The sequence below is a fragment of the Haematobia irritans genome, chromosome 4, assembly GCF_050003625.1.
Source record: "Haematobia irritans isolate KBUSLIRL chromosome 4, ASM5000362v1, whole genome shotgun sequence".
Classification (NCBI taxonomy): domain Eukaryota; kingdom Metazoa; phylum Arthropoda; class Insecta; order Diptera; family Muscidae; genus Haematobia; species Haematobia irritans.
This window is the reverse complement of record NC_134400.1, coordinates 111,690,838-111,706,062: the sequence shown is the minus strand read 5'-3', so window position 1 is coordinate 111,706,062 and position 15,225 is coordinate 111,690,838. Positions and strand designations below refer to the sequence as shown.

The window sequence follows — 15,225 nt, the reverse complement described above, 5'->3', positions numbered from 1 at the left end:
TCGCATGATCTTGGTGGCCAACTTACCGGTCCATTTCTTGAGATGAATTGTTCTCCGAAGTTTTCCCTCAAAATGGCCATAGAATCGCGAGCTGTGTGGCATGTAGCGCCATCTTGTTGAAACCACATGTCAACCAAGTTCAGTTCTTCCATTTTTGGCAACAAAAAGTTTGTTAGCATCGAACGATAGCGATCGCCATTCACCGTAACGTTGCGTCCAACAGCATCTTTGAAAAAATACGGTCCAATGATTCCACCAGCGTACAAACCACACCAAACAGTGCATTTTTCGGGATGCATGGGCAGTTCTTGAACGGCTTCTGGTTGCTCTTCACTCCAAATGCGGCAATTTTGCTTATTTACGTAGCCATTCAACCAGAAATGAGCCTCATCGCTGAACAAAATTTGTCGATAAAAAAGCGGATTTTCTGCCAACTTTTCTAGGGCCCATTCACTGAAAATTCGACGTTGTGGCAGATCGTTCGGCTTCAGTTCTTGCACGAGCTGTATTTTATACGGTTTTACACCAAGATCTTTGCGTAAAATCTTCCATGTGGTCGAATAACACAAACCCAATTGCTGCGAACGGCGACGAATCGACATTTCACGGTCTTCAGCAACACTCTCAGAAACAGACGCAATATTCTCTTCTGTACGCACTGTACGCATTCGTGTGGTTGGTTTAATGTCCAATAAAGTAAACTGAGTGCGAAACTTGGTCACAATCGCATTAATTGTTTGCTCACTTGGTCGATTATGTAGACCATAAATCGGACGTAAAGCGCGAAACACATTTCGAACCGAACACTGATTTTGGTAATAAAATTCAATGATTTGCAAGCGTTGCTCGTTAGTAAGTCTATACATGATGAAATGTCAAAGCATACTGAGCATCTTTCTCTTTGACACCATGTCTGAAATCCCACGTGATCTGTCAAATACTAATGCATGAAAATCCTAACCTCAAAAGAATCACCCTTTAGCTTGGTGGGGCAACAATTGAAAAAGTTTATTTTCTTTAAAATGAATTATCAAAGAGAAGTAACCATCGGAAAATTGATATTTTAGCGCGATAATGCCAACGTAATACCGGACTTAAAGGTAAAAATGAAATTAATAAAAATTCATATTTATTTGTGTTTCTAAATACGATAAATTTTGAATGCAATCAAAATGATGTTAAATGCTAGTAAAAAAGTCTACTCCTAAATAAATTTATGTGTGGATTGTAAAATTATTGTATAGGATTTAAATATGTTTTTTTAGAATGGTTATCATTGCATAACTTTAGGCCGGAATCAATCCTCATGTGGGTAAAACAGAGACAACATCTTTATCTTCTGTGTAATATTACTGGATTCCCCTTTTAAGTTTCCAATTTTTTTTTTTTTTTGATTTTATTACATTGCCCCAACTGGAGTTTTACGATGTACGCATTGCAGATTACCGCAGTATCTGTTCATTTGGGTCAAACTAAATTTCACTTTTTGAATGTAAATTTAATTTTTAGCAAATATTCTCTACATATATTTAGGGTCCCTATGGGTAAACATCATACAGTAGTGACTATAAGTATGTGATGAGATAGACTGAGAGGAAGGGGGATAATACGTTTACACTCACTGATTACATGCGACTATGCAACTATAAATCTAGGATACTTTCAAACCCATTAGCATACCATTACCACTGAGAACATAGAGTACTTACCCTACAAACAATTTGTATCGCGGTTGTGACCAAATCGACTCGCCGAAAGAGTAAAAACTTTCGCATGCGATATCATCTTCTTATCGAATTAGTGTCACTGCTCGGGATGAAATTTCCCACTATGCGATATAATATGCGAGTATCTACATCGATTCATCTCTATTGGAAGAAAGTATATAGCTTCAATATCAATTTTTGTCGCTTTTTAATCTACTTAGTTTCCCCGTTCGAGAAGAACAGTTCTACTATGCGATAGATGATCGTAGTCTCTAAAACGTATCATCAAAAAGAAACTATGTAGATTGTTTTACGTTTGAAGTGTTCGTATGAAAAAACAAAATTTTAAAATACAAATTTATGCTAAATGTTTTATTCAATTAAAATATGAATCAAGTTTTGTATTAATTTACGATGAATTCCTTACAGCTAAATTCATTAATGTTTAACGTACATCTAAAACTACAAAAGAGATATTTCATCGATTATCATTTAAATAGCTTAAAACGAATTAAATGTTTAAAAATTACAGACTACTTATACTAATGATTGGCAGTTTTTTTTTAATTTTTTGTTAACACGGTCTTCGGCATGTAGGAAATGTTGCTTGGAATCTCTGTTCATATCGAAGTCAGTTGCATTTCTATGAATTGAGTGGCAAACATCTAGATGAAAAAAGAAACCATTAAATTTTTTCTTTACAGGTTATATAATAACTACCTTTTATGATTCTAAATTTGTCGTCAAAATCCTTAAATTCATCGAGTGCAATAAATGGTAGTTTGGCATGTTCTCCATATTTACGTCCAAATCGGACATGGTTCTAAGTTCGCGCACCTCATTTCGAAGGGAAATTACCTCTTTTGTTAATGTTTTAATAAGTTTATGGTAAGATTCGTCTCTTTGTTGGTTTCCCATTTTTTGGACACGAAGCTCATTACATATGTCATCAAGCCCGATTTGTTGTGGTGTATCTATTTAACAAGTATATACGGCCGTAAGTTCGGCCAGGCCGAAGCTTATGTACCCTCCACCACGGATTGCGTAGAAACTTCTACGGAAGACTGTCATCCACGATCGAATTACTTGGGTTGCGGTAACACTTGCCGATGGCCAGGTATCTTAAAACTACCTAAAACCGTAATATATACCACATAGTCCATACGTGGTATATATTAAACTAAACAAGTATATACGGCCGCAAGTTCGGCCAGGCCGAATCTTATGTACCCACCACCATGGATTGCGTAGAAACTTCTACGAAAGACTATCATCCACAATAGAATTACTTGGGTTGTGGTATCTTAAAACTTCTTAACATCGTTATCTAAATTGTGATTTAGTCCATACATGGTATATATTAGACAAAAAAGTTATGTATAGTTAAGTCTACAAATAATTACGAATCGACATGGACTTTTTGTACGTAGAGAGCCAGAATTGAAATATGGGGGTCGCTTATATGGGGGTTATATACAATTATGAACTTGATATGGACCAATTTTTGGGTGATTGGGGATCGATTTATCTGAGGGCCATATATAACTATAGACCGATATGGACCTAGTTAAGCATGGTTGTTAACGACCATATACTAGCACAATGTACCAAATTTCAACTCACTCGGATGAAATTTGCTCCTCCAAGAGGTTCCAAAACCAAATCTCGGGATCGGTTTATATGGGGCTATGTACGATTATGGACTAATATGGACCACTTTTGGCATGGTTGTTAAATATCATATACTACCACCACGTACCAAATTTCAAGCAGATCGGATGAATTTTGCTTCTCCAAAAGGCACCGGAGGTCAAATCTGGGGATCGGTTTATATGGGAGCTATATATAATTATAGACTGATAGGAACCAATTCCTGCATGGTTGTTGGATACCATATACTAACATCACGTACCAAATTCCAACCGAATGGGAAGAATTTTGCTCTTCCAAGGGGCTCTGGAGGTCAAATCTGGGGATCGGTTTATATGGGGCCTATATATAATTATGGACCGATATAGACCAATTTTTTCATGGGAGTTTGAGGCCATATATTAACACCACGTACCAAATTTCAACTGAATCAGATGAATTTTGGTCTTCCAAGAGGTTCCGGAGGTCAAATCTGGTGATCGGTTTATATGGGGGCTATATATAATTATGAACCGATGTGGACCAATTTTTGCATGGTTGTTAGAGACCATATACTAACATCACGTACCAAATTTCAGCCGGATCGGATGAAATGTGCTTCTCTTAGAGGCCTCGCAAGCCAAATCGGGGGATCGGTTTATATGGGGGCTATATATAATTATGGACCGATGTGGACCAATTTTTGCATGGTTGTGAGAGATTGAGAGATTATTGACACCATGTACCAAATTTCAGCCGGATCGGATGAAATTTGCTTCTCTTAGAGGCCTCGCAAGCCAAATCGGGGGATCGGTTTATATGGGGACTATATATAATTATGGACCGATGTGGACCAATTTTTGCATGGTTGTTAGAGACCATATACTAATACCATGTATCAAATTTCAGCCGGATCGGATGAAATTTGCTTCTCTTAGAGGCCTCGCAAGCCAAATTTTGGGGTCCGTTTATATGGGGGCTATACGTAAAAGTGGACCGATATGGCCCATTTGCAATACCATCCGACCTACATCAATAACAACTACTTGTGCCAAGTTTCAAGTCGATAGCTTGTTTCGTTCGGAAGTTAGCGTGATTTCAACAGACGGACGGACGGACGGACGGACATGCTCAGATCGACTCAGAATTTCACCACGACCCAGAATATATATACTTTATGGGGTCTTAGAGCAATATTTCGATGTGTTACAAACGGAGTGACAAAGTTAATATACCCCTCATCCTATGGTGGTGGGTATAAAAAACATATTCCATGGACTTGAAAAAGTAGATTATTGATTTGTAATAAATCTCACATGATATTTCAAGCATTTTTTATTTGGAAATAAAAAACGATTCTATATAAATCCTACCAATTATGATAATCATTGTATTACTGGTTTCTTGGACAAACAGGTAATTTAACAAAGATTAAAATAAAACCATTAAAAATGGCCAAGAGTGTCTTTACGTAGAAATATTTTAGTAAAGAGACATATGATATACTAAGAAGCATACCATAATTCAGTCTATTTTGCGATTTGTTTAGCTTTAAGTTCCAGGTAAAATATTTTCTATTCCCTAGTCTACATTACAAATTATTAGAATGAACGACATTTAAATACACTGGAAAAATATTGTACTGAGGCCAAAAGTTGGTAAACTTTTCAATGAAGACGTTTTGTCCTTACAATTAAGTGGTTCGATTTAAAAATGGGTATCTCTACACGAAAGAAAATTTTGTTAGACTAAGGTAAACTTGGCCTTAATAATTCTGAAAAATTCTTGTATCTTGTCTACAAAACCAAAAAGTGTTTAAAATATAAAAGACACTTTATTTCAAAGATGTTTTTACTTGAAACATTGCATAATTTCGACTGGAAGTCAAGTATGAATTTGAAAAATTAAATTGGCGTTGACACGTTTTTAAATTGCTCCGATAGCATATGGATAAAAAAGCATGAATAAATTAAAATTTGTCTCATAGTATCAAGGGCACAAAACTTAAGGGTGAATTGTGTCTTAAAAGTATCCTTACTACGATTCTACGATTCCTTTGCCACTGAATCAATATCAAAATCGTTGGTGTAAACACAAAATCTTTGGAACCGAACATGCCATTTTTCAGTGTAGGAGAGACTATATTGAATATTAATATTTTGTCTAAATTAACTTTAATAATTGTAGGAACACGTGGCTAGAGTGGTCGCACACCTCTAGCTGTGGGAGATAGAAGGAGGAATAGGTAGGAACACGTTGCTAGAGTGGTCGCACACCTATAGATTTGGAGTAGGGAAGTATGAGGGAATAATAGGACCACGTGACTAGAGTGGTCGCACACCTCTAGCTTTGGAGTAGGGAAGGATAAGGGAAAAATAGGAACACGTGACTAGAGTGGTCGCACACCTCTAGTTGTGGGATAAGGAAAGAAAGAAAGTAGGAACACGTGGCTAGAGTGGTCACACACCTCTAGCTTTGGAATAGGAAAGGATGAGGGAAAAGTAGGAACACGTGACTAGAGTGGTCGCACACCTCTAGTTGTGGGATAGGGAAAGAAAGAAAGTGGGAGCACGTGACTAGAGTGGTCGCACACCTCTAGCTTTGGAGTAGGAAAGTATGAGGGAATAGTAGGACCACGTGACTAGAGTGGTCGCACACCTCTAGTTGTGGGATAGGGAAAGAAAGAAAGTGGGAGCACGTGGCTAGAGCGGTCGCACGCCTCTAGTTGTGGGATAGGGAAATCAAGGAATAATAGTTAAGAGTCTTTTATTTGTCGTTAGGAGCGGGTGAGACCTATTGGTCCTCAAGTTGTGTACTGTTACTGGGCTGGTATCGTTTTCCCGCGGTGGAGTGGTGTTGTGTAGACTACGGGAGAGCTGTGCACTACTCCGGGGATTGTTGGCGGTGTGAGACGGCAGGACACGATGGAATAGGTTATTGGGATTCTGATCACCGGGAGACACTTCGGCAGGAGGAGGGACACGGGATTCACTGAATGTAGGTCAAGATTTTGATCTTGGGTAATGCGGTCGCACACCTGGAATAGGGAAAAAAAGGGTCGGGGGGAGGAATGTAGGAACACATGGCTAGAGTGGTCGCACACCTCTAGCTGTGGGAGAAAGAAGGGGGAATAGGTAGGAACACGTGGCTAGAGTGGTCGCACACCTCTAGTTGTGGGATAGGGAAAGAAAGAAAGTAGGAGCACGTGGCTAGAGTGGTCGCACACCTCTAGCTTTGGAGTAGGAAAGGATGAGGGAAAATTAGGAACACGTTACTAGAGTGGTCGCACACCTCTAGTTGTGGGATAAGGAAAGAACGTAGGCGCACGTGGCTAGAGTGGTCGCACATCTCTAGCTTTGGAATAGGAAAGGATGAGGGAAAAGTAGGAACACGTCACTAGAGTGGTCGCACACCTCTAGTTGTGGGATAAGGAAAGAAAGTAGGAACACGTGACTAGAGTGATCGCACACCACTGGTTGTGGGATAGGGAAAGAAAGGAGGTAGGAGCACGTGGCTAGTGTGGAGTAGGAAAGGATGAGGGAAAAGTAGGAACACGTGGCTAGAGTGTCGCACACCTCTAGCTTTGGAGTCGGTTAGGTTAAGTCGTGTCGCCACTAAGTTCTTCTAAAAGCCACTTACCACGTCGATGTGTCCTTCTTGGCTGCTGTTGATTGACTGCCCCGATCTCACACACTGCACGCCTTTTATACCTTTCCTCGTTATGCGTTCTAACGGCAACTTGTTTACTTCTAAACGTAATAGGTGCTGCTCACTTATGATGCTGTTGGTTTATAACGGTAATTTTTTTACTTCAATTGCTTACGCTATGTTACAGTCTTGTTAATGCCCATACTAATTCTTATAACAAAAAAGGTAGTTCATTCTTATTATGAGAAACAATTTAACTTATGTATTTAGTAATTTCATATCAAAAAAAAATTACTTAAATATAACGCAAATTCAATATTATACAAGAAAACTAAACAATTTAAATAAAATTAAAAGGATTTCTTAACAAAAAAAAAAAAAATACAAAACATAAATGCATAAACTCCTGCAAAAAGGTGTGGCTGGAAACAAGGGTCACCGACTTCCAGCGTCACAGTGCTTTACTTTACTTCATGAATTTTTAAAGAAACGAATTTAATTAATTGAGAGTTTTTATTCAATTGTCATTAATGTCTGGTTAGAAATTTATGATAAACCATACCTTGCGTAAGTATCGGTAGGTGAATATATGACTGTTTGTCACTTTCGTCAATGAAAAATTTTACGCCTTTTAGAGTATTTTTTTTAATTTCAACTATAATTTCTGCAAAAAGTTATTGTAATTCGGTTACATTATCCATTATGAACCAAACTGAATATTGCTATTGAATTTTGTGTAATGTTTTGCAATGGCTTTGTTTGCAATATTTTTAAGGGTAAATTCTATTTCTTCACCTTTTTCTATATTATCGGTTTCGTAGATTTTTAGTTTTTCTGAACTTAGTGGGGTTGCAAAACGTGGTTTGAAATTATTTATTTTATTTCCTTTAAATAAAGGTTCATCGTTGATTTTCAAAATTTTCCTAATATTTATTAAATTTTTTAAATTTTATATACGAATAGCAATCGCATTCTTTACAAGGTAGTTTTTTCCCGAAAAATTAACCATCCGTAACGTCAATGTTTTCTAAAATAATATTTTTTTAACTCTGTTATATAAATGTGAACAAACATTATTACTTTTTCCAACCGATTTTTTAATTTTTGTAACTCGTTTTCAAATCGAAAGACACTAACACTGTCTAATTCACGAAATTTGTAAGCATCCGTGTGTATGTGGAGAAGACTATGGAAATTGCAAGTTAAAAAGCTCAAATCATATAATTGGAGAACATTGGCGAAATTGGGCGAAAGCATTATTTATTTTGCAATTCGATGTGTCCACAAGAATTCTTATGACAACACAAACCTTAACAAAATGATTGTATCTCTTCTCAGACAATATATTCTTTAGAAAAAAAGCACCATAATATAAGAATTTTCCAATTCATCTAGGGATCGCGGTTTCGTGGGAAACTCTGCTGTGATGTTTGATTTAATGTTAATTAACCTCTCTGAGAGCTGCTCAATTTTCCAGGATTGGAGAGAGAAATCATGCCCTTTTAATCTTGTCCAAGCCTTTAATAAAGTCCTAGTTACTCTCAAATAAATAACATGCATATAGTCTAACCCAATTTGAGTTACAATGTCAATGAGTAATGCTTCCAGGACACTCCGGTCCTGTCTATTGTGATGCTCAGCTTGCAATATGTCTCGGAAAGATGCATTGTCTCTCATTGGTTTCGTGGTGTCATAAACAGGGCACACTAATCGATTCTTAAGGATGATTCATTTTTCCGTACAACGCGTCCACGAAAAATATCCTTTAATACCCAGAACTAATGCCTTTGCAGGTGCGTCCATTACGAAACATCGAAGCTGGACTTTACATATTTTATTTTCGTAAAGGAATCCATTCTTCAACAATTTCCGAAAGAAACTCGTTTGAATCTTTTTGTTTGGAATATCCTTCATAAAGCCCTATTAACATTACATTGGGGTAATCCGGAACGTTACACAAAATTGGCCATACCTGTTTGTTCGACCTTTTGCAAAGAGACAATCTGTCTACATCCAATTCAATTATATTTAACGGATATTTATTTTGAAAAAGAAAATCCGTTAAAGGGTCTTCCAAACCATAATGTGTACAAAATCCATTACCCATTTTACGTACAAGACCTTCATTTTGTGTTTTTTAGTGTCCTACAGTCTTTTGGAACTGGTATTTTATTTAGCCTTAATATGGGAAAAAGTTCATTTAAAGCACAGTTGTATATATTATATTTTATAAGCCACTTGCTAAAATTTTGGGTGAAATCCATATTTTTATGACGATAATCATCGACCATATCTATATATTCATTTTCACTTTCACTTGAATATATTTCATTTGAACCCAATTCATTTTTGTTTTCATCGAAAATTTTACATGTGTCTTCACTGATTTCATTGTTTTCACTTGGAGACATTTTTGGCTTTTTTGTTTCAAAATGTGCCATTATTCGGGAAGCTTCCCTTTTATTTCTTTTTTCAAATGCTTTTTGTGGTTGAAAAACTCATTTTGAACACAACGGAAGATTAAAATTAATTTTTAGTTTTACCTATAATACTTTCCATACACTTTATTTCACACTTCACCGAAATTGTCTACCGATTTCAGAAAAACTCGCAAAATAACTAAGATCAAGTTCTATAATTTCTGCTGTTTGTAATTTCAGAATAACTGTTAAATTAAGAATTTTGTCGCCACGTAATTTGTTTTTTTTAATCCATTTTTTTTGTACGTAACACATTAATTCACACTTCACATAAATTGTCAACCGACCGCCGTAAAAACCAGAATAACGGTTAATCCAAAAAATAATTTTGCCATCATGCAATTTGTTTTTGTAATATTTTGTTGTACGTAAATCTTTTCTACGGGTAGTGACGATGTGGCTCATTTGTGGAAAATAAAAACACTATCGCTCCAATACTGGAGGAGGGGAGTCGAAGTAGTGAAACATTTAAGAGAGAATTGTCAACTCTCTTCCCCATTTTAGAATAAGAGAAACGAAGAAGTGATATATTGGCGAAAAGTGGGAAAACTAACTTCCAAATGTTGGCAGGGATTCCATCTGTTTACATTCCCCCACATACACATACCCGCACTTAGTCGAGCACTCATTTGCTAAGAAATGTGGTTGAGTGTTGTTTGTGCATAACAATTGAATTTCTTATTTGTGTTTGTTGATTTGTTTGTGGTTATTCACTTCTCGTTGTTTGGTTGTATTTACAGATTGGTGCGTGAGGTGATGGCGGTTAATGTTAACATGCGTGTGGGCATCCACACCGGACGTGTACATTGTGGCGTTTTGGGTTTAGTCAAATGGCAATTTGACGTGTGGTCAAACGATGTGACATTGGCAAATCACATGGAGAGCGGTGGCATACCTGGGTAAGTTCAAGTAAATAGGTTTAAATTTCATTTGCATTTCTTCACATTCATATGCAAATAGAAATGCTCGGTCTAATTTAAAGATAACAGCGTGATGAGAATATGGAATGAAACCATATTAATATGTATAACACAAATACTCGGTTGTAAAAACGAATACGTTGTTAGCTCAAATTTAAACATAGTATTAATTGTAATGACAATCAAATTAATTGATATTTTTTTGTGTATTCTTTAGAAATTTATACTTTTGTTCTCAATATGTGTTTTGATCTGTCCTTGCGAACATCCAAATCTTTTCAATGTGGTATTATACAAAACTTTAATGAATTTTACATTTTTCAACACGCAGGAAATTAAAACGAGAATCTACATAAATAAACAAGCTACTACTACTACCCAAAACTGTTAGAATAAGTGCTTAGTGGATTTTTTAGATTACCAAATACCTTACAGGATATATATGTAAATTACATATGAATGGCTTATGTTATTATGCACATTCCCAGTGGAACAACTTCCATCCCATTTTCGGTATGGCACATATTTAGATTTATTTTTAATCGCCAACTGAGTGCTGGAAATTTTTCTGAAATTATAACTAGACTTCAACTACCCTCCCCCCTTTTAGGGTCGCAATTATTTTGGGATTATGTGTCACATTGCCATAGAAAATACAAACTTTTTACCATTTCATCAACAATGATGACAATGTTGGTTGCCATTGTCTGTGGTACGGATTTCGGTAAACAAAAGTTGCTTTTCTGTTTGTAAAAATTTAAATAGGAACATAATGGGCAAGGGCATATTGCGGAGGGTTGTTTTTAATTTGTTATCCATTTGTTGTTGTTGTTGATTCTGGCCCAGAGATTTTTTTTGCTTTATAAATATTAATGAAATGCCAAAACTTTTTTATATCCACCAACATAATAGGTTGAGGGGGTATAACAGGTTTGCCATTCCGTTTGTAACATATTAAAATATCGACTTCCATACACGAAAAAAGTCTTTTTTTATTAAATTATGAAATGCTTCAGTTCATTGACCGAATTAATAACAAATAAAAATTATACTTGATTAAAAATTTAATTCAAATTTATTTTATTATTTATTAATTCAAACTACAAAATTTTCTTTAACTAGTGAAAAAACTTACTTATGTCTAGTAAATTTTCTTGAATTTTTCGAAAAATATTTACTTATTTTTATGACATAGGCGTGATGCCAGCGTTTGTTATACTGTTTAGTTAAAATTTTCTAAAAATATTCAACATTTTCTAAAATTAACCGAAATTTTTCTTCCTGGTGGGTTCACTGTTTTTTCAGTGTATTTAGGCCTAACTTAGTTTTGAAATAAAACTCTTTTATTTCATATTCTCCCGGCGTTTCTCCACTATTTGGCGGCTTTTTCAAGGGATTCGTCTATTTAAACAAAGATTTTTAAAGTTAAATAACTATCTTTCACAATACAAATATTAACAAAACAACTTACAGAGATGCAAGTATTTTTGATTACATTTGTATAATTATTCAAACACGTAACATAAATTTATTTAACGACACAACTTAATTGTAAATATCACAGCTTATTTTATTGCAACTCGGTAGCTCCAGCTTATATTGTCCATATCTTCTTTTAAATTCATCGTTGTTTCGCCTTTCTGTTGAATTACACGCAGAGAAGAAACATGATTGTCACAATCATATTCGAAGAGCAAAATAATATGATAGGAGCTATTTTTGCGGCGACCATGTAACATTTTAACCTGCAACCATGTTGGCTCAGTGAACATGGTTCTAAGAAAAATGTAATTGTCCTCATCTAAAATGTTATTATATTGATAAAAAAAATTTTGTTTGAATGAAAAGACAATGGTCACGATTTAAAATGTTATGGTATTGAGGAAAGAAAACACAAAATCAACTTTATTTGTTTGTTTTTATTTATTTATAAACTAATTCATTGTTTATTTGTATTTATAATACCGTTCAAGCAAACATTATATATTTTTACACACTCTATTTTATTTCAATTTCAACAATAAGCAATTATTCCATATTTACATCGTGCCCATCAAATGTACAAACGCAGACATCATATAACTGCAAATAAAAATAAATGATACCATATAGCAAAATGCAGAACAAAAACCAGGTACATTTTTTCAATTACACTTTCCTTTTTTGTGTTCACATAAAACCACGTGCCACTTCTGAATAAATAAATTAACACAAAACACAGTAAATCCGTATTCTCCGTCCATTCCAAGAAACAATCAACACACGACTGACGTGCAAAATGAAAATTGTGTGTACCTGCTCAATGTTTTTATAAAATTCGCTGCAAAAAAGTTAAAAAAGTAAATGGTCACGAAAAAAATGTAAATGGTCTTTATGGCCATGTAATGGTTCTAGACATGTCTATACTTAACCTATAAAAATACTTTTTTCCCTGTAAAAAAGTTAAAAATTTGAATGGTCAGGTACATGATTTTCCCGACCATTTAATGGTCTCATATTCTATCATTTAAATGATAGAATATGTTTGCGGTATTTGAGAACCATTCAAATGTTTATTGCCACCATACATTTTTCTCCGCTCGAAAACTATTTTTACAAAGACAAAATACATGGTTTTCGCGGCAATTACATGCTCTAGATAAGCATTAAATGGATGCGGCAACCATGTCCAAACATGGTTTTTCTGTGCGTGTATCTGAATATATACCTTAAATATCTACTACACTAAAAAAAAACATGCCCGGTTCAAAAGATTTTGTCTTTACTTTAAAAATGTTGGTATTGATTCCGAGCCAAAGAAGCGGAGAATACTAGTAAGGACACTCTTAAGACACAATTCTCTTTTAAACTTGGGTTTTGTATACTTGCTTCTAGGAAGCAAATTTTAATTTTTCGTTTTTTTAGTTTTTTCTTCATATGCTATCAAAGTCCGTTAAAAACGAGTTAACTACAACTTTATTTTCCAACTTAAGACTCGACTTCCAGTAGAAATTATGCTATGTTTCGAGTAATAAACGTCTTTAAAATAAAGTGTTGAAAAACATGTCCTATATTTAAACGATTTTTTGCTTTGTAGTCAAGATGCAAAAAGACAACAAATTTAAAGACAATTTCATTAATTTTAAAGAATTTTTCTGAATTATTAAAGTCAAGTTGACCTTAGCCCAAAAAAAAAATGTATACCCTCCATCATAGGATGGGGGTATATTAACTTTGTCATTCCGTTTGTAACACATCGAAATATTGCTCTAAGACCCCATGAAATATATATATTCTGGGTCGTGGTGAAATTCTGAGTCGATCTAAGCATGTCCGTCCGTCTGTTGAAATCACGCTAACTTCCGAACGAAACAAGCTATCGACTTGAAACTTGGCACAAGTAGTTGTTATCGATGTAGGTCGGATGGTACTGAATGGGCCATATCGGTCCACTTTTACGTATAGCCCCCATATAAAGGGACCCTCAGATTTGGCTTGTGGAGCCTCTAACAGAAGCATATTTCATCCGATCCGGCTGAAATTTAGTACATGGTGTTGGTATATGGTCTCTAACAATCATGCAAAAATTGGTCCACATCGGTCCATAATTATATGTAGCCCCCATATAAACCGATCCCCAGATTTGGTTTGCGGAGCCTAAAAGAGAAGCAAATTTCATCCGATCCGGCTGAAATTTGTACATGGTGTTGGTATATGGTCTCTAACAATCATGCAAAAATTGGTCCACATCGGTCCATAATTATATATAACCCCCATATAAACCGATCCCCAGATTTGGCTTGCGGAGCCTCAAAGAGAAGCAAATTTCATCCAAGTCGGTTGTAATTTGGAACATGGTGTTAGTATATGATCTTTAACAACCGTGCCAGAATTGGTCCATATCGGTCCATAATTATATATAGCCCCCATATAAAACGTTCTCCAGATTTGACCTCCGGAGCCTCTTGGAGGAGCAAAATTCATCCGATCCGGTTCAAATTAGGAACGTGGTGTTACTATATGGTTGCTAACAACCATACCAAAATTGGTATAATCACACAAAAATTGGTCCATATCGGTTCATAATCATGGTTGCCACTAGAGCCAAAAATAATCTACCAAAATTTTATTTCTATAGAAAATTTTGTCAAAATTTTATTTCTAGAGAAAATTTTGTTAAAATTTTATTCGGTTCATAATAAAATTTTCATCATTTTCAAAATGTTATTTCTATAGAAAATTTTGTCAACATTTTATTTCTATAGAAAATTTTGTTCAAATTTTATTCGGTTCATAATCATGGTTGCCACTCGAGCCACAAATAATCTACCAAGATTTTATTTCTATAGAAAATTTTGTCAAAAGTTTATTTCTATAGAAAATTTTGTTAAAATTTTATTTCTATAGAAATTTTTGTCAAAATTTTCTTTCTATAGAATATTTTGTCAATATTTTTATTTCTATAGAAAATTTTGTGAAAATTTTATTTCTATAGAAAATTTTGTTAAAATTTTATTTCTGTAGAAAATTTTATCAAAATTGTATGTCTACTTTGTCAAACTGAATTATATACGTATTGAATCGATCTTTTTTGATTTAATATATACCACGTATGGATTTACATACAATTTAGAAGATGGTGTTAGGAGGTTTTAAGATACCTTGCCATCGGCAAGCGTTACCGCAACTTAAGTAATTCGATTGTGGATGGCAGTGTTTAGAAGAAGTTTCTACGCAATCCATGATGGAGGGTACATAAGCTTCGGCCTGGCCGAACTTACGGCCGTATATACTTGTTTTTTCATGTTATGATACCCATTTTTAAGTCAAATCACTTAATTATGAGGACAATACGATTTCATC

At 35.0% G+C, this 15,225-nt stretch overlaps 1 protein-coding gene across 1 annotated transcript in view; it reads left to right on the top strand.

The window, feature by feature from the left end:
* Positions 1 to 15,225, top strand: part of LOC142235716 (uncharacterized) — a 428,189-nt gene that overhangs the window by 221,302 nt on the left and 191,662 nt on the right. Inside the window, exon 13 of the mRNA XM_075306976.1 lies at positions 10,204 to 10,362. Within this exon, the coding sequence (XP_075163091.1) occupies positions 10,204 to 10,362 (159 nt within the window). The remainder of the gene's footprint in view (positions 1 to 10,203; positions 10,363 to 15,225) is intronic.